The following is a 27870-nucleotide window of genomic DNA, read 5'->3' on the forward strand; positions in this document are numbered from 1 at the left end:
ACGATTCCCCTTCCATATTATTTTTACAACCCGGACATTTCCCCTCTCGTTATTTTAATAGGGTGGACTTTTCCCCTCCCGTTAATTTTATAGGACGGACAATTCCCCTCCCGTTATTTTAGATGAGCGGACAATCCCTCCCGTTTTTTTCACAGAGCGGACGTGACATTATACGGCCCTTAATCATAGCCGCCACTGCGTATAAAAAAAAATCTATAACCATTCTTATTAAAGATGACAGTTTTTACTCTTAACAACAAACTGTTAAAGATTGGAACTTTTAACAATCATTATTTCACAAAGGTGACATTATACCGCCTTTAATCATTGCTGCCGCTGCTCAAGATAAACAAACTGTCAATAAAAAAGCTTTAATCAATGCTGCCCTTAATTAAATGTGTCCTTGATTGCAAAACCAATTATTTACAATTATTTTACCGCTGCAGAAATGTATTGACGAAATAAAGACAGCGGGAGGGGAATTGTCCGCTCTGCTAAAATAACGGGAGGGGAATTGTCCGCCTTGTAAAATAAACGGGAGGGGAATTGTCCGCCGTAAAAAAATAACGGGAGGGGAAATGTCCGGGCTGTGAAAAAACATTCAAATTTACTGGGATGGGAATCATCCGGGAGGGGAATCGTCCGGATACCACACGCGACGTGTCATTCTTGATTTATCTATGACAAAATACAATAAACAGTCAAAAATATGTTATTAAAATGCTGACCATATTGTAGAATCTGCTGAAAAGTTAGATATATAGAGAAAAATATATTTAAATGCTACGAAATTGTTTACTCATTATGCAAATTTAATATATTTTATAAAATAATGTCGACATTTAAATTAAGTAAAAACACTGCTGACCAAATTAATGTTAATTCAAATTGATTTAAGCCGTAAAACTCTCTTATTCTATATGGTCAGCAAATTTAACGCTCTTTACATTCAGGCGAGAAAATGCTGACCAGTTAAACATATAGTAGAATCTGCTGACCAGTTAGATATATTAGGGAACTGCTGACCAGCAGTTAGATATATAGAAAAAAATATATTTTGCCGTGAAATTGTAATTCATTTTATAATGTATATGCAAATTCAATATATTTTTTAAAATTATGTCGACATTTAATTAAGTAAAAACACTGCTGACCAATTTAATATTATTTTCAAATTGATTTTAGCCGTAAAAGTCTTCTTTATTGTATATGGTCAGCAAATTTAACTGCTTCTTTACATTCCAGGCGAGAACAATGCTGACCACGTTAACAATATATTATAGGAATCTGCTGACCAGTTAGATATTATAGGTGAAACTGCTGACCAGTTAGAAATATAGAAAAAAAAATATATTTTTGCCCGTGAAATTGTTACTCATTTTTATAATGTATGCAAATTTTATATATTATATAAAATTCATGTCGACATGTTAATTAATTCTTAAAAACCCACTGCCTGAACCAATTTAATGTTTAATTCAAATTGATTTAAGCCGTAAAAACTCTTCTTATTCTATATTGTCAGCAAATTTTAACCTCTTTCACCATTCAGGCGAGAAAATGCTGACCAGTTAAACATATAGTAGAATCCTGCCCTGACCAGTTAATATTATATGAAACTGCCTGACCATTAGAATATTAGAAGGAAAATATATATGCACGTGATCCTTAAAGTTATTGAACGACAGGGTTTTACCAGTTCAGTAATTTTTGGGAAAAAAATGCAAATTAAAAGTTATGGACCTGGATTAGTTATTTGTGTTTTTTTCACATGCCTGCGCCGAAAGGGGAAAAGCAACAAAAAAAAAGGAAAAAAGAAAAAAATAAACGTAAAGAGATTTCGGCCTTTTTTTAAGAAAGACATGTACCAAACAACAGAGCGTGTACCACGAAATGGACAAACCGGTTTTGCCAGTTTACCTACCAGTTTACCTGTGTTAACTAACAGAGGATAGTGATGACGTAAAACAATCAAAACAAACGCAAAGAAAAAACGTAGTGACATATTTGTATACGATACACCAACAGTAAGTAAAATAAATAGTGAAATGAGTTATTAATGGAACTTTTTCAAACAATCATTTACTGGCCAATTATTGCCAGTCACCTCCGTATCAGTATAATCAACAATATCTTGGTCCACTACCCCAGGTACACCAATGATGAATCAAGGTAAAACCAAACTCCACCATGGGCTATAGCTATGATGAGGGAAACTATGAACTCCCGTCTTGATAAGATCGACTTCCCGACTTTTGATAAAATTGACAATATTGAAAAAGTAGTAAACTCAATGTGCTTGAAACTCAATGATCTAGATATTAAGGTAAAAAAGTATAGAGTCCGAGTTTGCGATGTAGAAAACAACAGTACATTTATCAGTGAAAAAGTATGATAAGCAAACAACAGAATTAGCGTCAACTAAAGATAGTGTAAAGACCCATGCAAAAATCATGTGGACACGTTAAATTCTACAATCAAAAACATTAAGTAAAACCCAGGAAGAACTTAGAACACGCATCTTGGACAACGAATTTAGGAAATATGAAGGACAATCTAATATTTTATGGCTTACCGGAAGTACATACCACATCACCGAAAGCATCCATGTTATTAACAAGTTCCTCTACAAGTAACACTGACCAAAATATTAATATTTCGCCCACAACATATGATTACAGCAACAGACCCTAATTCATGTGCCTTTCTATTGTAAAAGAATTTATCAAAAATACATTAAAAATCAGTAACTGAGATAGAGTTTGATAGAGCCCATCGCCTTGGTACACTACCAAACCCGAAAATCCAAGACCGATGTTGTGAAATTTCACAAGTATAGTCACAGAGAAATAGTAAGGAATACAGCTTTCCATATGAAAGGATGTCCTTAAGCAACATAATATGGTGTTGGAGTACAAATACCCAAAGAGTGGCGAGGATGCGAGGAAAAAACTTAGTACAGTCTACCAGAGTGAAAAAAAGAAAGGAAAATATGTCCGATTCGTTGGGGAGAAATTATACGTGAATAACACGGAAGTACACAGGTTTCTAGTTATAGCGCTTTCTTAGAGGTTGTCAAGAAGAGCAATTGCACATTTTATCTTGGAATATAAATGGACTGGTTCGAAAACTTTGTGATCCTGACTTATAGAAATAAAAAGGAAAATGACATTATTTTATTAACAGAAACGTGGCTGTTCAAAAAACTCCCGATTATAATTTAAATATCGATGGCTATTGTTACGGAACACTTATATTGGAAACAAATCTATAAAATTCTAGAAAAGGAAGACACTCTGGTGGGATTTCTATTTATTATAAATGTTAGTTTGAAAGACAAAAATTAGTATTATTAGCAAAAATCAAAGTGGTATATGCTGGTTAAAAATTTGTAAATCTATTATTACTTGTGATACAGACTTTATCTTTGTTGCACATATATCCCTCCACGTGACTCACAAGTATTGAACAGATTTGATATTGATATGTTTAATCAATTAGAAATAAGATATAGAAAAGTATAAAATGTTAGGAAAAGTCCTTGTTACAGGTGACATGAATAGTCGCACGGGCATTGGCATTAGATTTTATTGAATTTGATCGTTATTTAGATAGTAATGTATTTTATTAGCGAATGATTACAATTGTACAAGGGTAAACAAAGACCACGTGCTTGACGCACCATGGGACACGTTTAATTGATTTTTGTAAGGCGACAAATCTATTAATAGCAAACGGTCGTTTACACCTTGATAAATCTATAGGTGAATACACATTTATTGGTCATTAAAGGAATGAGCGTAGTTGATTATCTCTTATTAAGTAATGAAGATTTTCAATATATTAAAGAATTTTGAAATATGTCAACCAAATGAATTTATCTGATCACAATGCTCTTCATTTTTGTATTGAGAGAATACGCCCACAACAAAATCCACGTGACCCAAGTTCAACCCATGAACTATTTTTAGCGTGGGATGACTCAAAAGTTGATATATTCCGAAATTATTTTATCAGTCGATATAGAACGGCTTACACAGATAAGCAATAATTTAAATAATGTTTCTGTAAATGAAACAATAAAATCTTTAACGACATACATGCAAGATAATGCATTTAAAGTATTTGGCAAATGCAAAAAATACTAATCGAGAAAACAAATTTAAAAACTAAGAAAAAATGGTTTGATAAAGAATGCTATGAGGCCAGAAAAGCATTAAATAGAGCAAGAAATGTGTCTTTGAGAAATAGAACGAACGAGAATAAAAGCATTTTCATAAATAAAAGAAAGGTATATAAGAATATTAAAACTTAGATGTAAACGTTTATTCAAAAAGACAGAGGGGAAACGAGTGTCAAAATTAGCAAAATGTACCCAAAGTCTTTTTGGAGAAATGTGAGAACACAATACAGGCAACCTACTATAGAAAATAGAAACATAAGTATTGATGATATGTATATACATTTTAATAGTTTTTACGGTTCTACACCACTGTATGATCATGAAAATAATGATGTACATAATGATTACATATATGATAATGATTTAGATGTTGAATTTACATCGATGGAGATAAAAAAATGCAATATTTTCGCAAAAACAATTCCAAATGCCCAGGTACTGGACCATCTGATTGCAGAAGTATTTAAAAATTCAATTGATATAATTTGTCCATTTCTCACACGCTTTTTATCATAAAATATTTAATGATGGCGTATTTCCTGAATGCTGGGGAGAAGGTATTATAGTACCAATTTTTTAAAGGTGGAGCTCATGAAGCAAAAAAACTTTCGCGGAATTACCTTAAATAATTATTTTGTCCAAAATATACTCAAAATTATTAGTTGATAGACTTATTAAATGGGCTGATAAACATGAAAAATTTATTGATAATCAATATGGTTTTCAAAGGAATAAGTCAACTATTGACTGTATTTTTGTCCTACATGCTATAATAACAAAGACTTTGTCGAGTAAGAAGAAACTCTATGTAGCATTTCTAGATTGGGAGAAAATGTTTGACCGTATTGATAGGGTTTTATTATGGAGAAAGTTACTGAATGAAAATATAAGTACAAAATTTGTTACTGCAATCAAGTCAATGTATGGTATTGTTAAATCTTTTGTTAAATATAAAAACATGCATTCTGATCTAATTAATTCTAAGATTGGAGTAAAACAAGGAGATCCAGCAAGTAGCATATTGTGTTTATTTTTTCTCAATGATATATTAAATATATAAATAGGAACATTCCTGGTATTGTTAACATTGATGATATACAGGTATTTTTGTTGTTATTTGCAGACGACGCTGTAGTTTTCACACATGATCCAAATTCATTACAATCTATCTTGAATGATATAGAACATTATTGCAATATGTGGAATCTGAAATTAAATGTATCTAAAAACAAAAGTAATGATTTTTGAAAATGGTAGACATAGATCTTATGATTTCTTTTTGTATAACACTAGAATTTGAAAATTGTAGAATCTTTTAAATATTTAGGTGTGTATCTTTTTAAAAATGGGAACTGGAACAGAACTCAAAAATATATTGCGCAACATGCGTCATATTAACTACACAATCTATTTATTGTATGTAACCAGTTGGAACTTCCAGTTTCCCAAATGATAAGTTTATTTGATAGTATTGTTTTTACCAACATTAAATTATGCTGCAGAAGTGTGGGGGCATCATGCTGGTCCGAACATAGAAATTATACATACAAAGTTTTGTAGAAGATTGTTTATGTGTGAAACAATCAACCAATGTAGATGTGTTATATGGTGAACTTGGTCGTACACCAATGTCCATTCATAGAAAACTAATATTGATCAAATACTGGTTAAAACTTCTTAAACTTAATGAAAGAACTATATTGTATAAAATTTTTATTATGTTAAAAACAGATGCCGACAATGGTGTAACTTATAGTGGTAAAAACTGCGGCATATACTGTTAAGACTATTTTAGAGCAGACTGGCTTGTTTTATATGTGGGAAAAATCAGTTTACTATATATATAGATTTTAGTATTATTAAACAACGAATTTTAGACATATTTCTATCAAAGTTGGTATTCCTCAATTAATAACTCGTCTAGATTAGATACATATTGTTTATTTAAACATTCATTCGAATTTGAAAACTATTTGGATTTTATCGTTGAACCGAAATTTAGGGTAGCTTTATCCCAAATTTCGTTCATCTTCTCATAGTTTGGCTATTGAACGTGGACGGCATAGAAATATACCAAGAAATGAAAGATTGTGTAGTAATTGTAATGCCGGTCTTATAGAAAATGAGTATCATTTTGTATTAATATGTTCTAAAATTCCATGACTTAAGATCAAAATATATAAAGAGATATTATTATACGTGGCCTACTAAACAGAAATTTGTTAATCTCATATGTGCAAAATCAAAAGCAATAATTAATAATTTAGCAAAATATATATACTATGCAAACTTGCGAAATAACTAGTCATCTTTAATGCAGATACATATATATATTATATTATTGTGCTCTTCTGTAAACCATGTCTTTGTATAAAAAATTGTATTGCTATGGAACATGTTGTTTTAATGCAATAAAATATTTGTAGTTGTAGTTGTAGTTGTAGTTAGATATATAGGGAAACTGCTGACCAGTTAGATATATAGAGAAAAATATATTTTGCCGTGAAATTGTTACTCATTTTATAATGTATGCAAATTTTATATATTATATAAAATTATGTCGACAATTTATTAAGTAAAAACACTGCTGACCAATTTAATGTTAATTCAAATTGATTTAAGCCGTAAAACTCTTCTTATTCTATATGGTCAGCAAATTTAACGCTCTTTACATTCAGGCGAGAAAATGCTGACCAGTTAAACATACAGTTAGAATCTGCTGACCAGTTAGATATATAGGGAAACTGCTGACCAGTTAGATATATAGAGAAAAATATATTTTGTCGTGAAATTTTAATTCATTTTATAATGTACGAAATTCAATATATTGTATAAAATTTTGTCGACATTTAATTAAGTAAAAAACACTGCTGACCAATTTAATGTTAATTCAATTGATTTAAGCCGTAAAACTCTCTTATTCTATAATGGTCAGCAAATTTAACGCTCTTTACATTCAGGCGAGAAAATGCTGACCAGTTAAACATATATAGTAGAATCTGCTGACCAGTTAGATATATAGGGAAACTGCTGACCAGTTAGATATATAGAGAAAAATATATTTTGCCGTGAAATTGTAATTCATTTTTATTATGTATGCAAATTCAATTTATTTTATAAAATTATGTCGACATTTAATTAAGTAAAAACACTGCTGACCAATTTAATGTTATTCAAATTGATTTAAGCCGTAAAACTCTTCTTATTCTATATGGTTAGCAAATTTAACGCTCTTTACATTCAGGCGAGAAAATGCTGACCAGTTAAACATATACACATGTAGTAGAATCTGCTGACCAGTTAGATATATAGGGAAACTGCTGACCAGTTAGAAATATAGAAAAAAAATATATTTTGTCGTGAATTTTTAATTCATTTTATAATGTACGAAATTCAATATATTGTATAAAATTTTGTCGACATTTAATTAAGTTAAAACACTGCTGACTTATTTAATATTAATTCAAATTGCAATTATTGCTTTTGAAAATACATTTTTTTTCCGTTACAAGATTTTTTCTATTGAAATATCACTAACAAGAGAATTTTGATAAAAACTCATAACATCATAATTCTTTATAAAACATTAATTCAAATTTTTGCATATCTTTAGAGGTATAAAAAGCTGTTTAATATATCCTTTTTAAAATCACGGATTTATATTACATGTAGTAATGTAAATCCGTGTTAAAATGTATGATATTATGGTACTTTAAATGTATATATTAATTTAGTTTATAAACATAGTCATATAAATGCAAAAATTAAAAATATAATTAAAAGAATAAAAGTAATTTCCCATCTTTTTATTACCCCCTACGGCGTGTTTTATATATAACTTCACACCTTCAATGTTTCCCTTCTTTGTGTAACTGGTCAGCATTTTCCGATAATCCTTCTTTATTTAACTGGTCAGCAGTTTCCTATATATCTATATCGTCAGCTAATTCGTCAGCAGTTTAGTGCGACCCCTTCCATGATCGTTAGTAAATTCTGACCAAGCACCGGTAGACGCACGACAATGCGATACGATATTATTCCAAATGTCGCTTCGCATTGTCGAGTGTCGCTTCGCGTTGTCGAGTATCGCTTCGCGTTGTCGAGTGTCGCTTCGCATTGTCGAGTGTCGCTTCGCAATGTTGAGCGTCGCGGTGTAAAAATCATAAAAATAACGCGACATTTACTCGACATTTTAAAAATGTCGCTTCGCGATGTCGAGTGTCACTTCGCATTGTCGAGCGTCGTATCGCATTGTCGCGTTGTCGTTTCGCATTGTCGAGTGTCGTGGTATGCACTTCTACCAACCTCGACACTCGACAATGCGAAGTGACAATGCGACAACGCGAAGTGACATCGCGACAAACGCGAAGTGACATCGCGACAACGCGAAGCGATGCTCGACAATGCGAAGCGACACTCGACAACGCGAAGCGACATTTCTTAAATGTCGCCCTTTTTTACCGCGACATTTCTAGGCGACAGTGCGACATATCGTTTGACACTGTCGAGCGTCGCTTCGCATTGTCGCATATCGCTTCGCGTTGTCGAGCGTCGCTTCGCATTGTCGCGATGTCACTTCGCATTGTCGTGTGTCTACCCTTAGACGCGACGGACGACATTCTAAATGGCACGATAAGGACACCGTAGATCGTGCCATTCTGGTCTGCTTTCAGTGTTATATAGCAGATTACTGCCTTCTTTTCGCTATCCACCAAAGCAATACAAAGCATCTTATGATATCTGCCAAGTTTAAGGCCATGAATTTTTTTCGATTGTAAAGCTAGACAAGCCCCAAAGCAAAAACTAAATAGGAAGAAAATGTTTGCCTATCTCCGGTACGATTTAGATAGAAATCTAATAAGTTTTGTAGATATTAGATGCCAAAGGGAAACAATGTAAATGACATAATTTATCAAGGTAACTATAAATATTGAAAAAGAGAAATAAACTTCATGATATTATTCAAAGTAAAATAGTTTCGATATCAAAATTTCAGAGATCAAATTTCATGAAATATGTCTCTACAGGAAGTGATTAATACCCCGCGTCTGTTTCTTTTATTTTTATTTTGCATCAATAAACATTCATCGTTGTTTTCAATCCCAAAAAATAAGTTATGTCGTTGCTAGAATTAAATTTTAAAAACTTGAATGAAGTTCACAATTAATTTATTCCAGACATTAACACTTATCCTGTTGGAAGCGTTGGTGATTAGCCCATGCCTCCAGTATAGATCAACAACCATACAGTATGACCCCCGGTTAGAGGTTATAGCAAAAATACCATATCTCAAATTCAGATCTCAGGTATTTGATTGGTCAGAAACAAGCAAAGAATATGCACTAACTATTAAAAATCCTGAGATCCGAAATAGATCTCAGAGAAAAGTTTTATAACTTTTTAGACTAGGTTCTATACTGTTGGAAGCTGAATGTTTGTATTTCGATAATAAAATCCCTTAAGCTTCGCATCAACCGTTTCAAATTCAAGGATGAATCCATTTTACAAATTCAGCAAGATGTTTAATGCCATATCAACCATAAAAGTTAATATACATGTGTTCCACTCTATATTCAAAAACATTACACTATACTTGTTTAAGAATATAACCGTTATAGATAAGCTCTGTGTGCTATCTTTGCAAAATACAAAAAAACGGCATTTAAAGTGATATATTGCAATAGCTGAGTAAACTTACATTTCCATATTTTGTTTTGGACATAGCCAACCTCCAATTTGGTCTAAGTTTGCAATCAGGGGCTGCTGCAGAGAAAGGATCCGGCTTCACGATGAACCACTTATCTGTGGAATTCTTGTTCCATGTTAATCCCATCATAAGTTCCCCATCTCTGTTGTTTTCCCAGCCCGGGTTAGTTTTGTTACCAGACATGAAATAATTTCCAACACTATCCTGTAAAAATATAGACGTTACATGATTAAGTGTGATACATTATGGAACATTCAATTTACTCTGTTGCAGCCCTTTACGAAGAGCGTTGGTGTCTTTGTTTTTGTTTTTTTAAATCCAATCTTCGAATAAAAGTCCCACCCTCAAATTCTGTTAAATTGTAAACTTTCTACTACTCTCGCATGGAGAGTTGCCGAATTCCCGCTAGTAGTAAAGTGCCAACGCACAAAAAAGGGAAACAACCCCAATGACAAGGAAGTGTGGTCACTGACGGCTTGTAAAATTGGTTTCAAGAGTACGTGTTTTCATATCGTCGTTGTCATTTTTATCAAACATTTGTTTTTGTTTTCTCCCAACCTTAAATAAAAAGTGTCTATTCTACAGCTATCATAAAGTGATAAAGTGCATGCAAATTCTTACCGCGTCATCATGTGCAAACAATACATCTCTAAATGCGTTTGTTACTGAGAAAAAATACCGTTCGCCTCTCTTTTTCATTATAGCGGCATTGTCGTAAAGGTTATTTGGCTTAAAACCGTCAAACCAGATATGGTGATAGTTGTTCACACCCCTCCACATTGCAATACCAGAATGAGGGGCATTCCTGAAATGAAGACACCATTATAACCTACATTAACTCCATTTCGGCCTACGACATAATTTTGCTATATAATGACCTACATTTACTGAACAATGACCGAAATTAGATTTTTTCTTTTAATTTGTTCAACTGTTTGCTTCACATGTCGCATGCTTCAAATGAACCATGACTTTTGAACAAAATCTTGAAAAGCCTTGAAATCTTAACAAAACTTGCAACCATTTTGATTGTAAATTTCAAGACAGTGTAGCACATTTTTGATAATAAGTTGGTACTTGTATATTTTTACAAGTGTATTTGTTTATTAAACGTTTGAATTTTGTTATACATGTGTATTGGTCACACATTTATAATAACATGTACATACGTTTGAACCAAGCTTCTGGTAGACCCAGACGAAGGTTCGCCGATATTGTCGCTGTCGCCAATGATAACAGAATAGCTCAGAGTCCCAGCATGCTCGAGTAGTTTTTCACTGTAAAATGAATTAGAATTTGCTAGTGTATCTTCTCTTTAATGCCTATGTAATTTCTGACTTAAACATCTACAGGAATCAAAAGATATTAGCTACCAGTATAGATCAGGCCCTATAATGATGGCTGACCAACATTTTGATACTCTAAAATTGATAATGAACATATCCAAAATGAAAGACGGACAAGTCCATTTAGGTACTTCAGCAGGGCACGGCTTAAGAAATGTACAAGTTTTATGACTGATCACTATTATGGAAATATAGATAGCTAACATATCTTTTTAAAAAATCCGTTGTAGTTAAAGTAATGCAAGATATTATTTTTTCTTACTTAGAAACCATGATGCCGTTTGTGCTGTCAGCAACCCTGAAAGTAACAAAAACCAGAATAAAAGAATTAGTATATAAAAGCCATATGTCTCTAGATCATCATATAATTAATAAAATACATTTAAATTTAAAGCAATACAAATAATCATTTTTCTTTTATAGACATCCGATATATCATCATCACCAACACCAAAGCCGATCATCATCAATAATCATCACCATCATTATAGCCATCCAAATCATCATCATCATTGTCGTCGTCATCATTGTGTTCCTGTATCATCATGATTATCATCATTATCATATTTATTGTCATCTCCATTTTATTCACCATAATCATCACCATCATCATCATCATCATTATCACTGTAATGATCTTAACATATCAAAAACATCAATCCATCATCATTATCGTCGTCATCATCATCATCATTATCTCTAAATCTCTTTTGGCAGTATGCTTCTCACTGTCGTCATACGTGATAATTGTAAGATATTAAATTTATATGTGTGTAATTGATGATACTTACGATATTCTTGAAACCTGAAGTAAACTTCCCTCTATCCATATGTTGAACTTTTCGTTCTTGAAACCTGAATTTAATCATGATATTGTTTATAACAATGTAAGTGATCATCCATGTGCAGCAGATAAGGATGCCAGTAAATAGTTGACTTTGATTTATTTACATATTCAAATTATCTTTGATGCTTCCTCTAAAGAATTTGTGAAAAAATATCCTTGGTTACAAATTCATAATCGGCCTTTAGTAAATATTTTCTCAATACTGGTCATGCAATTAAAAAACGCTATCCACATAGCTATTGTATTCTTTAACTATATACACATTGTTTTCATTATGTCTGATACCCAAACACCTTTCAGTCAAAAGCTAATATTTATACCCTCACCTGTTATATTTTGAAATATTACATCGATTGGAGCCGAGGATGCATTTTTAGGATCGGCAAGGGGCTGCCATATATTACAACAATGAGTATCCCGATTATCCTCTATCCTCGCACCTATATGGATTCCAAACTGAAATATGACGATAAAATAGGTACTGTTAATTTCCAATAACAGACCACCTATAAAGACAATCATAATGTTCTTTAACTGTAAGAAGTCGCTCTCTAAGATTCCTCTACTACCATTTGACCATTGAGAAGAAATAAACATTCAACAAAAAACTTTGTATAGCTTTTGATCGCTATTGACAAATTTTACTGTTCTTTTATATTATTCATGTGAAGGGTGTAGATCAGGACCTTTTTGCGCAAGAAAGTAAACGTGTGATTTATACAAATTTTTTTTAAAACTATTGATTATCAAACAGTTCTTATTTTAGTAAAAGAGCATATTTAGAAATATTTCTTCATTGGTTTTTAGTTAAAGTAAGATCCATGTTAAATGGATATCATATATTAATATACCATCCTCTCCCTAATCTCCAACCATACTTAAATATCTAATTTTGTGCTATGTAAATGACATCTTTAAACATTACCTGTGCTTCAAGCAAAAAATAAATGTTTATATTATCAAAAAACCTGGCCATTTATTCAAACACATTTTATAACACAGCAATATCATTTAATCTCTATGAAAACCGTTCTTATTCAACTTACAAAGTCGTTCGAATGTGCTACATTATTTGTGAACTCTTTTAATGGAGTTCTTCTCACTTCGAACTCTTCCATCAAGTTGAACTGTCGAGATGGAGGCAACGGTTCTTTCGGGAATATCACCCAGATACCGGTCCCTTCTCCACCGGCTGCATGGTTGTTTATTACAGTGTTTCTAGGATTTGTAATCCAAAATCCAGATGGACGGCTACGAAAAAGACAAACACCAATTTTATTAAACAAACACAGAGAGAAAATAATATGCTTCATTGTGACATAAAGTTATGGAATAATGGCCAGAACATCGCTTTTTTCTACCATTAATCATATAAGTAAATTATGCAGGTTTAAGTAATTACGATGTTTGTTAGGGACACGCATAAATTAATCTGCCGCTATAAGAACAGTTTTGAACCGATCAGATTTTATACTGATAAAATTTGTTCTTTCAGTATCACTTTTTGCCTTTCGCAAAATAATGATGCGTGAAAATGTTCTTCCGTTTCTAAATAAATTGAGTTATGTAGATAGATCTATTCCATAAATAAAATTTGTCGGCAAATTGGAATACGGATGGAGCAGCTATATTCAATGGGAACAAAGGAAATTGAGTGGTTTAAATGGACAAAGAACTTGGCGGAATGATGAAGAAAAAGAAACAACAGAAATTGTCAATACATTAGGAACCAAAGGGACAAGTAAAACAGGAACACTTAAAAAAGAACTAGAAATGTGTCATCATGCCACGGATGCCCCCGCATGCAGCCAAAATTTCAGATGTTATTATATTTAGTTCCAAATTTGTTTGCACAAATTATTGTTTTCATTTTAAGTTCAAAGCCCTTAAAACTTTTCAATGTTAACACAAACCATTTTCATACAATATTCAAAGCACTGAAATTATTCAGTCTTAACCTTTTGAAAATAGCATATTTCATATTTGTAGCCAAAATAATGGCTACATACATTTCCACAAAAGTATGAGTGCTGAAACTGAAAGTTCAAAATTTTTTCCAATATTCAAGAAAGATAAGTTTGTCCAAAATCATTGAACCACGACCAAATTCAAACTTAAACTGCTTATTCCTAAGATGTATCTATATTATTTTCAAAGTGAAAGGGACATAACTCTGCCTAAAAATCATCGAACCATGACCAAATTCCAACTTGACCTGCCCATTCCTTTGACATATCCATATGTCAAATTTGAGTTGAATATGTAACACTGTTGGGTAGATAATGAACAGAAACTGTAAATTTCATATTTTTTTCAAAGTGAAAAGGGCATTACTCTGCCAAAAATTATTGAACCATGACCAAATTCGAACTTGACCTTGGCATTCCAAAAAAATATCCATATGTCAAATTTGAGTTGAATGTGTTGTACTGTTGGGGAGATAATAAACAGAAACTGAAAATTTCATATTATTTTCAAAGTAAAAGGAGCATAACTCTGCCAAAAATCATCGAACCATGACCAAATTCAAACTTGACCTGTATTTTCTCATGACATATCCATATGTCAAATTTGAGTTGAATGTGTTGTACCGTTGGGGAGATAATGAACGGAAACTGAAAATTTCATATTATTTTCAAAGTAAAAGGGGCATAACTCTGCCAAAAATCATCGAATCATGACCAAATTCGATCTTGACCTGTATTTTCTCATGACATATCCATATGTCAAATTTGAGTTGAATATGTGCAACCGTTACTAAGATAATGAACGGAAACTGAAAATTTCATATTATTTTCAAAGTAAAAGGGGCATAACTCTGCCAAAAATCATCGAACCATGACCAAATTCAATCTTGACCTGTATTTTCTCATGACATATCCATATGTCAAATTTGAGTTGAATGTGTTGTATGGTTGGGGAGAAAATGAACGGAAACTGAAAATTTCATATTATTTTCAAAGTAAAAGGGACATAACTCTGCCAAAAATCGTTGAACCATGACCAAATTCGAACTTGACCTGTATTTTCTCATGACATATCCATATGTCAAATTTGAGTTGAATGTGTTGTACCGTTCGGGAGATAATGAACGGAAACTGAAAATTTCATATTATTTTCAAAGTAAAAGGGGCATAACTCTGCCAAAAATCATCGAACCATGACCAAATTCGAACTTGACCTGTATTTTCTCATGAGATATCCATATGTCAAATTTGAGTTGAATATGTGCAACCGTTACTAAGATAATGAACGGAAACTGATGATGACGGAATGACAGAATGACGGAATGACGGAAGGACGGAATGACGGAATGACGGAAGGACGGAAGGACGGAAGGACGGAACAGGGTAACACTATATGCCCCGGCCATTACATGGCGGGGGCATAAAAATGGAAAAGAAATTGAAAGGAAGTCATTTTTTCAGAGGTAGATATGGAACAGGTATAGTTATGGAACAGGGTATAGACAGTTTACACTCACTCTGCATCGCTCGGTTCAAGTTTTCCGGTTCCCTTTCGAGCATTTATTGCTAAATTTCCATCAAAGACGTTGTCAAACTCGGCACCATCTTCTAAGTAATAGCCATGTCCCATATGATTGTAGCAGGCATTGTCGGAAACCTGTAAGGAAATCACGTGACAGAACGCGTGACATCACATCCAATGGAACTACCAGCTACGATTTTCATGTGGTCGTCGTGCGCAATGTGATATAATATTATATAACATTACATGAAAAACATGTGTTTTTATTATTTGATATGTTTCAACCTCATATGTATATATTATTGCTCAAATCATCAATTGTACTGGTTTAAGACCTGATTAAGACTGAAAGTAAATAATCTTCCCAAAAACGTTATTTAGGTCTATTTCTTTTCTTATTTAGGAACAAAATATATATTTTATGTTCAATTTGAAAGAACAGAACTGTTTTAAGAAAATATTAAACCTTTATTAGATAAATAATTATTCAAGAATGAATAAATCCTGTATTGTTTTAGAAATGCTTTTAAGATGTTACCAAGACGTCATTGGATCCATGTATTGTCACACATCTAGCAAACGTATCATGTATACTGCAGCCTTTGATATAGGGTTGGTTCTGGTTGGCACCAAAACACATGTGGAAATGAAATGGATATCGCCCTAAGTCCGTTTGCTGTCCGGCATTGTAAATTTCTACGTTTTCTATGTGGACGGCTCTGTACCCGTACAATACCTGTAATAGAATTTGTAAATGGTATGAATAAATTATTTAGACAAAGGGTTGTTATAATGTCCTAGTCAAACCACGAGTTGCATGTTTGATCCTTGTAGATTGCAGTTTCTTCTATAACAGTCTTTAAAACATCTGGCCTGTGTTCTCGACAAAACACTTTGGGATTTACATAGCTGGTCTTTCTTTAAAATTCTTATGATTTTCAGTTATTTAATAACTGTTATAAATAATATTGATATCTCAAAATTAATCACATATGCTTAACTGTATCTATAGCGAGACCTGATAAAAATGTCAAAGCTCTATAAAAATGCATTCAAAATTCTAAAAAATACCTTTACGTGCGCTCCGAACGTGTCTTGTCCAAGAACTTCTGCTTTACCGCAATTTTCGTTTGAAGGATGACAAGTTGATTCCATTTCGCCTCTTATCACAACTCTTCGCGTCAACAGCATAACTTCCGCTCGCATGTCAACCGCGTCATGTAACACTTTCCCATAATGCATGTACTCTACAGGCTCTGTTGCAATGACATATAAGTTATTTTTCAATGATTTATTATAAAAATCGTCGTCCGAGTAATTTTCTCTATGTTTTTTTTCTGCAATATTGTCTAACATATGAATGGTCCTTACCTCACTAAAGTACCATTCATTGATAAGACAATACGTAATAACCTAAACTTTTATGATATTATCAGCAAAAATATAAATTATCTATTTAAAATCATTCTTTAAAGAGACAAGTTTTATTTTAAGGTTATAGGTAATTTTAATAAGCTGTAAGGTGGCAGACGGATTCTGTTGCCATTGCTTACTGTCGATTCTGCGCTGAAAGTTGTTGCAAGTTGGGCAGAAGACAATCTTCCGTTTCTCTGCTTGTGACGATGAAAAATCCGTTGAGGAGATCACTATTTCGTCACCTGCAAAACAAATGGTTGACACATTCGTTGATAACAAAACTTAAAGTTTATTTACAATTCCATATGCACAGTCGTGCAATATAACATTTCGGCGACCATTCTTTATTTAATCTCGGTTCGCTATGGAATTAATACTTCATTTCAGCAAATGAATAGTTGACAATATTGCACCATTGCTCTTGTCCAAATAAAAATATACAGGATTTACATAATTTCTATTATTTTGAGCTTTCTAAATGATCATTATAATAACATATCAGTAACGTAATTTCAATGAATGACAAGTTTAGAAAGTCCAACTTTTTTATTATTATTATTTTTTTTTTTGGGGGGGGGGGGAGAGAAAGAAATTGTCTGATACCTGGATGCCATGTTGTGACATCATCAAGAAAACTGACCAATGGGTTAAGAGCGTTCAAGTTGGTAATCCGGAAGTTGACAGATTGTTTATTCACGTTTAGATCGCCGATAGACTCCACGGTGTATATTAGATCGTCACTCTCTTTGTACTGTGCGGTGGATGTAGTACCTAGAGGATTTTTCTCTTCGTCATGGCTGCTTGGTGTACCTTCATTCAAAATAAAAGGAAATTATCACGTGTTTTTTTTTTCAAACAGGAAATGACGTAAAAGGAAATAAGAAAAATGAAATAATTGAAAATTATGAAATAGTGCGAGCCAGCATTTATGTTTTATTTAACGATAATCATAAAACGATGTAATGAAAATCAAGGCAGCGACGCTTTATTCCTTCTTTTTTTCAGCATGCGATTTGTATATTCTCTCTGCAGTGTTAATTTCCGATTGGTAAGAGCATATTTGTTTTCCATTGTATTTTTCAAAAATGGGTTTGAGAAATGGCGTAACTATATGCCTCGCGATCCTTGGATTTGTCACCGCAGAGCCAAAGCGCCTTATCGTATTAGAATAACATTAATATATTACCTTTCTTATATACGAATGCCCATGTTTCTCCTTCTGAATTTACGGATCGAAAGATGCCGCTATTTGTGACACCACCGGTCACCAAAGTTTCAAGTGCGTCGTAAGCGGTAAGATCTGGGTTGGCTTTTTGTAGTACCTTTCGTTGTGACGCCATCATTAGAACATCACCGTCAGTTACGTCTGTAATATTGTTAGAACGATGGTATTACATTGTTAATAAAAGCAGTATGATGGCGAGTAATCGACAGATGCTTGAAACACATTTTTCAGTATCTCGTTACCGAAAACTGTAGCTTATCCGAATCAAACGTGAGTCCGCATCTTAGGACTAACCTGCAGAGGTGTCGTCTCATATGAAGAAAATAATATTGCCGTTACCCTGGTTACGATTGAAATCAGGAAAAATTGAGTTGAGGACCAGGCTCCTTGACCACAGGGCCATCTCTCTTCTGGGCTCGGGACGGCAGTAGTTTGGGACTTTATTTTAATAAGTAAGTACACGGCCTGTTTTCATCAACGTGGAATAAAATAGTATGTAGAAATTTTCATACATACAGCGTGCAAATAGCTAATAGAAATATTGTGTGGGTATCTTTTTCTTTTAAAATGATTCGCAAATCAGATAGAGATGCATATGTAAAGCAAAATCTGAAGCGAAATAATCGGAATCAATGGTCTCTATATTAATGTCTCTGCTATCTAAAGGTTTTGTTATAGAACAAAAAGCTTACTGTTTATATGATATACAAGTTCCTGACCATCTGTTCTAAGGTTATAGACCCCAAATCTCTTTACGTTTACGGCTGTTCCATCGACTGATACCGTGTATGTAATAATTCGGGGATATATGTTGCTGTTATATGTGGGATTTGTCTGGAATAAACAATAACAATAATATAATAATAGTCATAATGATAATACTACACTGTATATTGTAAAAACAAATAACAATTATAATGCACATCTTAAGTATCAAATGTAAGGAATGCAGGAAACAAAAGCTGTGCACATTTATTTTGAACAAGTCCGATTGTTGATTATTGATTGTTGCACATCCATAAAGGCAGTGTTACTATTTTGCATTTTTGTGTTCGAAGTAAAAATCTTAATCATGAAGATAATATCAATAAAATATATTAAAGCATTGTTAAGTGAATCAAAACAACTAGCCGATTATTATATTCCAAAGCTTGGCGGAAATGACCGAAAAGCTGCGAGTGTTGACTTAGTTTAATTATCTTGAACTTTGTTTAAATTTTGCACATAAAGTCCTTTATAATCATATATTTGGATCTTGGATCACTTAAAGGCAAAATCTATTTTATTCTTCACTACATTACCTATTCAAATATTTCCTCAAGTGAGTACATGTAATGATTAGAAACCAAGTGCATTATTTATTTTGCAACCCAATTTTAAATAAATAAATAATATGAATTAGGAACAACGAATGAAAAAATAAATTATAGCAACAAATACATTACCTGATGTTCAAAGTAAACATCATCTGTGTTTTTGGTTGCTTGTAGGGTTTCGTTTAATACAGTCCATGACAAGCGAGGTTCACCGTGTATTTCCAGTGTGCCTCCATTTTTTACGAGAATCACCTTAGGGTTGCTAGCGTGGTTGTGTTCTCCCCGGTTTCCTATAGACATTATATTTACTTGGTTAGAAATAAAAAATAACATTCGAACATATAAATTATGACGGAATTGTGCTGGATGGGAAGAGTTACTATTTTAATCGAAGAAATATCCTTTAATTTGTTTTATTTGCGAGTATTGGAGAAATTTTTTAGGCGTCAATCCAATTTTCTCGCTTTTAAGACATTTGGCCTAAACGGTGAACGTTATTAACAAAAGTAAACAGTTTGAGTTATTCTTATTTAGAACATCATTACATTCGTTTAATTATTCGATACTTTTGTGTGAATAGCTCATTTTGTAGTAATAAGTGATTGGAATATCGAAAATAACAGGTATCTCTACGGAAATACGGATTTACCTACATGGTTATAGGTATATGACGGCAAAATATATGTTTGTGATGCGGGTTTTTTTGTGTACAATAAAAAAGATAGATAATATACCAGTCAGTGTAATGGTAAGTGATTTATTGTACGGACAGTCCTCACTCCCTATCTCCATGTTTCCATACACAAAAATATTCATTGCGCGCACCTCAATTTCTACTTCCGGATCAAAAATCAAACTGTAGTTTGCCTGTATTGTGATGTTTTTCAAAGATGGCGGCGATTCGTCGATCAATATATTCTGCGATATGTTTACATTTTCACCCTCTGCTGGCTAGAAAAAAAAACAACGACAAAACAGACAAACAAATACAAAGCGTAAAAACCGATACATTTATGTTTTAATTATTCATTGTATCAATATAATTATCTATTTTTAATCCCCTTCTGCGTAGTGTAAGGGGATTATTGGAATGGCCTCAGTCTGTCAGTCCGTTTGTCGTCCGTCCGTCTGTCCGTCCGTATGACATTCGTGTCCGCACCATAACTTTTAAACCGCTGAAAAAATTTGAAATAACTTGGCACAAGTGATCACCATTATACGACGATGTGCAGAGCGCAATAATTGAATTGCTATCTCTAAAGTCAAGGTTACACTTACAGGTCAAATGTTAGAAAGTTTACAATTCGTGTCCGTTCATAACATTTAAGCCGCTGCATTGTTCTTAAGATAACTTGGCAGAAATGATCACCATTATGACACCATTGGCAGAGCATAATAATCAAGTCACAACCCTGAAGGTCAGGGTCCAATGAAAAAACATCTATTTTTCATGTCCGCTCTATAACTTACTGACAATTCAAAGGTTTTTAAATTACTTGGCACAAATGATCCCCCACCATGACAAAATCTGCAGAGCTCAACATCCAGGTTTCTACCCCCAAGGTCAAGGTTATATGTTTTACCATAACTTTTTGACTTTATGAAATATTTTAAATAACTTGGCACAAATAATCACCATCGTGAGACTATGTGTTTATGATATGCATGGCACAACATCAATGTCATGGTTGGTAAAAGGTCAAGAAGTACACATTCATGTTCACTGTGGAAGGGGATTAAGCTGTCCTTCAGACTGCTTTGTTTATATAATTATTTCATAACTGTCATAATTATAAAGGTAAGCATAGGTGTCTGGGAATCGTGGCAGTACAACAGTCATGGCGTGAGCCATGAACATACTGCTTTCTGAACAAGTATTATAGAAGGGAAGTAACTTATAAAATACAATGTACTAGTAGTATACGATCTATTGATAGCCCTTCTATCTTAAAATAAACAAATGTATGATGTTGTAATGATTAGAAAATGTAAGCATAGTTCTGTATATAAAAAAGTTAGATAAGCCGTTTTCAGCCATCAACAAATAAAATGGTTTTTAATTCCAACCTCGAAAATATGCAATAAACATGATAAAAACAAGTTTAAAACTAAGGTACAAATATTTCATCACATCATTTGTATACTTACTATATCGAAAAAAAAACTTATTAGAAACCTCATCTGGTAAATGTAGTCCATTTCTATTTTTTGACTGTGATCTGAATAAAAAGAGCTCTCAAAGTGTCTAAATGATAAAAATGTAGTATAAAATATATAAACTGACCTTTCCATTTGACCCCCAGGTGGCACTGTCTGACCACCGCAACAAACCAGAGCGTGTATGGGGACATTCAGCATGCACATCGCCTGGCAACAGTAATGCGCTGGTCAACAAAACAAGGAAAAACATTGCAGAATTGCCTGAAAATAGTCCAATAAGTTTCATTTGAATTTATTTGCTTGTGACGAAAGTAGAAATACATTCTATATTGATTTGCATAAATATTGATGATATTAAGGAACGTTAATTACATTTTACTGGCTTCTCTAGAGAAAAAACAAAACCATTGATTACCGGGGTTAAACAATGAAAATAAACTATACATAATGATATTATTATATACAAATGTAAGAAATATCAACAATGATAATTATTGTATTTTATATATCTAACTTAAATAACAAAGGACATTTGTTTTTTAAGTTTATTATGTTTAAAGTCATAAACATTTTTAATGTTTCTTTTTTATTACCTATAAAACTACAAATAATATCATTCAAAACCTCTATTTTCTATCTTGAAATTTCTTACTTACTTATTGCGTTTATATGGCAATCATGCAATTACTGGATGATATATGTTTAGAAAGATTTGAGATATATACCATTTTCACAAACTAAACGGTGGAAAATTACAACTTATATGTCGCCAATGAAAAATTGCACAAATAATGATGTCTAGTGTATACCGAACTACAATTTTTCCTTATTTATAGTCCTAATTTTCTTTAAGATTCATGCAACAAGAATCTAATAACTGCTGTTCTTTAGCTTAACAACTTTATTATTTATGTCTTTCTTTAATTTCTATGTTATCGCTAATGTATGAACTGTTAAGTCATTAAAAATCGTTTTGGGATTTCAGCAGTCGCTGGGAGATTTTAGGAGTTCATGCCCTCAAGGATGATTTAGATTTTATTTTATTAATTGGGTTTCTGCTAATTAGTAACATTTGTTCGTTAAATCGGTGAAATTAGACAGCAAAATTTGATGTTTTGAAGTATTTAGCTGCACATGTAATTCTGTGGTTGATAATTGCTTAGTTAATAACGATGATTTGAATAAGTTTGAAAATTAAAATCACTGATGCAATAAGTCAAGTTAGGATCACAACCACTTAATATTGACAAATAAAGTTTCTTCTAAGATATATAAAAAACACAGAGTCCTTAAAGAATGCACATGAACATCAGTCTTATGTTCAGTTAAATGCTTGCTGCTATATTTATATATTTTGTCTGTTATTTGTAATTAAAAAACGTATGGTTGATAAATATATGGGAAATGGTTTAGTAGCAGAACCTTGTTCCTACGAAGCTATTTAGAAACTCAAAGCACAATGAAGCTAGTGGGTTTGTGTCTATACTGGATAATGTGCTGAAAGATAATATCAAACTAACATTTGTTTCAAAACTGGTTGTATTCCGCTAAAGCTTTTTAGTTACAAGTAATCATAACATTCACGTCACAAATCATGTAATGATGCGTTTTTGAGGCATTAAACGCTTTCAAAACGTAAATATGCATAATCAAATAAAAAAATATTTTAACATGTAATATAGTAGCAAGATAAGAGTTTTAACATGAACTCATTGTGATGTATATTATAAGTGTTATGTATGTACCTACAAACTTAACTGACACGCATATAAATCTGAAAATGTTTAATAATATGATTGTGTGTTTTATTATGTTTGCACGTAAAAGCTTTAAAAATAACAAATAAACTACCTTCCTAATGCATGTAAAATAGTATGTTGTATTTATTCAGCTGATTCATCGACAATGCAATAAACTGACATATACCCAAGTTAACCAAGTTATTTATCTTTAAATTACCCGCAATGATTTATTTATCGTTGCTTTCGAGCATTAATTTAACACTTTTTAAAAATTGCTTTGCACCGAACAACTTTTTATGATTCATCGCTTTGTCAAAAGAAAGTGTGATAATGTTACAAATTATTTTAAATTTCGTCACCTTCAAAAGTGACAACAGACAGGCATGTTTTCTTGTTATAGACAATATAAAGCCCTTAGTTGCTTCAGTGAAGTAGAAAACGATCACAAATTGTGTCGAGTAAGAGAACCCAGATAAACTAACATAATGCCTAGAGCAATCACACAACCTTCTGGCAGAATTCGAAACTTTCAAAATTCATGACAGACATACAGAAAGACATTTTTCCAATCAAGTAAGGCTATAAGCCCAATGATGATATTAAAACACAGCATATCTACAAGATAACAAACAGTGTATATTATCACAATATAATTATGACTTTACAGGAGAAGGTCATAATAACAAGTTATCCGTAAGAACGTAGAACAATGCAATATAGATTTTTGGTTGTCTTACACTCACGTACTTTATGTTTGTTAAATGGACTGTATGAATTAAATGTTCGTGATGTTCAGCTACCCAGATCAAAATTACTAGTATATAGTTTGCCAATAATAAACTATGAAGTAGTGTCACAACAAACATAATTAATGTTCATTACATAAATCATTATACTAATTCAGTTTACCTACATATCTTACCTCACTATTGAGGCAAGAGACCTGTATTAAATTACACAAATTTCTTTTATAATAATAATCCCATATTAATTAAACCAGTCTAACCGAAACGAAACTGTGAGACAGATTGTATGGCAGTCGAACATACATGATAATATAACTTATTTGTTAATTACTATTTTGACATGTGTATGAGACATTACTAACACATTTCTTACAAGATACATGTAAAATAAAAGATAAAAATGCAAATAATATCAATACATTTCTTATTAAGATGCTTATTACAATACAGTGCATGATATATATTACATAATTATCAATGTTTCTTGAATACTTTTAATTGGCATGTATAGGACCGAATTTCGAATATTAAAAGCATTGTATATATACATGTATATTTCAATTTTCTTTAAGACTTTATTTTCTGAATTTACAAGATCAACCAATTTGAACATACTAGGTATTGTCCAAAAACGTATATCAATATACTTTTCCTTTTATCGGTAAATAACATACATTCTAATTGAAAATGAAATTCTTCTTCGATTTTACCACATCTTACACACATTCTTTCATTTAAAGGGGTCCTCTATGACTTAGACCATATGCCAGCTTCTATCTGTAATCTATGAGAAAAAACACGCAAACGGGAAAGCGTTTGACAAAATTTTGTGAATATTAAAACATTCTAAGTATGGCTGAAATCTAAGAGATGATATTGTATATAAAATAAAAAAAAATAAAGTCCTACTAGGGGACCGCCTACTGACTTGATAAAGTCTTGCGTTCCAGTTTTGAATAAAATGATCATTATATAAACCTTTGCTTTGTTATAGATAGAAACATATCAACATTTACTACGCCTTGGTGAATCAAAGCATCGACCAATCCAAGTGAACATAATTAATCTTTCAATAATGAACACCAATCTATTATACTAGGGTACATGTCTAGATCGGATTTGAGTAAATCGTATTCAATAACAATACATGTATTTTGTTTCGTGTGCAATATTCTTAGCCAGAATTTATTGCTTTGCACAAATGTATAGTTTTAAAGAGATTCAACCTTATCACCATAAATGAAATCATTCTATGTATTTTGTTCATGTGTCGAATGGTCCCCTTTTTCACGTATTTCTGAATAAATGACACCAGTAATGTGTCGCCTGATGCTATCCGATTAAGAAGTTGTATTAAGTTGTGATTCAACAGTTTGTTGGAAATGTAAATCGACTGCATTGAAATTTGAGTGACATCTGTTGTATAGAGAAAGTAAGAATTACCGAAAAATCATAAACGGACCATAACGCCTTTTTATTTAAGAGCAGCAATCAAAAATCATTCAACCGGAAAAAAAAAATGCTCAAGAACTTTAGATACTTATCAATCCTGTAACATTTCATTCGAATTGCATTTGTAGTATAGGAGCAGTTGTTCGGACAAACTTATATATTGAAGGGCCATAACTCTAACAAAATTTATTTAACTGAAAAATGCCAACAATATGCAAAACTAGACTTGGTACTGATTATTACTGTAAAGTTTGGACAAAATTGCATTAGTATTTCTTTACAAGTAGAACTCTGTAGCAGGCGACACAAATATCATGAAAAATATTAAAAACTCTTCAATTGAAATTGTACACTCTTCATTATGGACACAACTTTTTACCATTTCGGGGATTTTTTTTAAAATATTTACTGGCGTACAGTGCAGACAATGATCAGAAGGCATAGTATGGCAGTACTGACTGATTTTGGTTTGCACTAGTCGCATGTGTAGAGTATGTTACCACCAGCACGCTAAGTGTTAATTAACTTGTTAAAGATAATATTTTTTCAAAGTATATTATTTATTTAGCAGCTGTTCCGTATAATAGACATCAATGATGTTGTTTCTTTAGTATGTAAAGTATAATGTCAAACATATGTTTCCGTCTTTGTTAAAAATGTTATATAAATGTTTTATAGACAGAACATCATTTTACTTAATTGTCCGAATTTCAATATCATGCTAATTAGAAAGTAGTTGAATGTTAATGTATTTCGTAAAAAATGTCTGCATTCCAGAAACATGGTAATTAGAAAGTAGTTGAATGTTAATGTATTTGGTAAAATATGTCTGCATTTCAGTAACATTGTAATTAGAAAGTAGTTGAACGTTAATGCGTTTTGTAAAATGTAAATGTGTTCATTCCACAAAAGAAGAACAAATGAAATACAGAAACAATCTAATTTGAAGTATGTTTTATATGCAACTTTAGCTCGATAATCGATTGGTAATAGGGTGCCCATATAACAACTTCTTTCAAACATGAATTATGATATAGAGGATATTTGTTAAGTTTGTACAGTGTAAGATCGGAATATATTTCACCGAGTGAGCACCAAAAGGTATATTTCACGAGTGGCGCAAACAGTGAAATTATCAGTTTTAATTCACTGATATATTTCTATAAACCATCGAAAAGCATGTAATAAATGACAGTAAATAGTATAATATCATCTTTCTTGTATCTCTATAAGTTTTGCTTTTACATGTTTATTTTTATTTTGAATATAAACTAATGTAATCATTTTTTCTGTAAAATTTCATATCATAATTTGAGGCTTCATTTAAATTTCTCAGCCGGCCTAGTATTTTACGCACTAAACAAAAACGTTAATTACCATAAATTTCAGCATTTGCAAATATTTATCCAATTTGGTATTTTTGATAATTATTCTATTTTTTATTTCTTGTAGAAATGCAATTACATTTGGCGATTGCTATCATTGCAGAACCAGAATTTACCTTGACAACTTATATTTGCAAAGTGACGCATTTTAATAACATTTCTGTGGTAAACTTTTGTCCAAAAATACATAAACACTGTCAAACACTATAATGAAAGTAAAGATATTGAAAACCGAGACAGCGTCATACGCAAAAAGTAGTTAAGCATACCGTCAATTTCGTATATAGACTTAAGGGAAGTCAGTCTACAAAAATGTAATTATGCTTACCGTCACGTATGAAATACCTTTCCATCTCCACCACTTTAACAACACCTTCTAAAGCTTTATTTTCATAAGTTGCCTTTTTATATGATTGTACAATATAAGGTAAATTAGGTAAACTATTAGATAAATTACCCATCCATCAAACCAATCTTACTTAGATTACCAGACGGTGCTTAACATATCTTCCTGTATCTCTATATTGATTATTTTCTCATATTTTAATATATTTGTCAAGATTGTGAAGCCTAGTAATAGTCGCTGATTTAGTTTTGTCATGCCGGGTTTTTGAAATAATATGTGCATACATCTTACATAAATGTAGTAAACTATTTCAAATTGTAGCAAGAACTTTTATATATTAACATGCCTACTATGTCAGATATATTAACACACTCAGAATGAATAAAATACATATCAAAATATGAATATATCAGAGGTGTTATGTTTGAAAATCAGGACCTTATGATTTATATGTAGTGGTATTGAACATAATCTAGTGATGCCAAAAAAATGTCACCATGCCCTTTGAAA

General features: G+C 32.2%; 1 protein-coding gene across 1 annotated transcript in view; it reads right to left on the minus strand.

The window, feature by feature from the left end:
* LOC132716198 (protein DDB_G0287365-like) overlaps window positions 1–27475 on the minus strand; it is a 45444-nt gene extending 17969 nt beyond the window's left edge. Inside the window, exons 1-18 of the mRNA XM_060699408.1 lie at window positions 27343–27475; window positions 21814–21950; window positions 20264–20480; window positions 19659–19819; window positions 18906–19047; window positions 18175–18354; window positions 17592–17798; window positions 17126–17230; window positions 16644–16828; window positions 16111–16308; window positions 15568–15707; window positions 13130–13334; window positions 12410–12539; window positions 12028–12091; window positions 11499–11534; window positions 11060–11167; window positions 10512–10695; window positions 9882–10094 (exon numbers count right to left, since the gene is read on the minus strand). Coding sequence (XP_060555391.1) covers window positions 9882–10094; window positions 10512–10695; window positions 11060–11167; window positions 11499–11534; window positions 12028–12091; window positions 12410–12539; window positions 13130–13334; window positions 15568–15707; window positions 16111–16308; window positions 16644–16828; window positions 17126–17230; window positions 17592–17798; window positions 18175–18354; window positions 18906–19047; window positions 19659–19819; window positions 20264–20480; window positions 21814–21950; window positions 27343–27475 — 2745 coding nt within the window. The remainder of the gene's footprint in view (window positions 1–9881; window positions 10095–10511; window positions 10696–11059; window positions 11168–11498; window positions 11535–12027; window positions 12092–12409; window positions 12540–13129; window positions 13335–15567; window positions 15708–16110; window positions 16309–16643; window positions 16829–17125; window positions 17231–17591; window positions 17799–18174; window positions 18355–18905; window positions 19048–19658; window positions 19820–20263; window positions 20481–21813; window positions 21951–27342) is intronic.
* Window positions 27476–27870: the final 395 nt, after the last annotated feature.

This window comes from Ruditapes philippinarum, unplaced genomic scaffold, assembly GCF_026571515.1.
Source record: "Ruditapes philippinarum isolate M1 unplaced genomic scaffold, ASM2657151v2 ctg115_1_1_1_1, whole genome shotgun sequence".
NCBI lineage: Eukaryota > Metazoa > Mollusca > Bivalvia > Venerida > Veneridae > Ruditapes > Ruditapes philippinarum.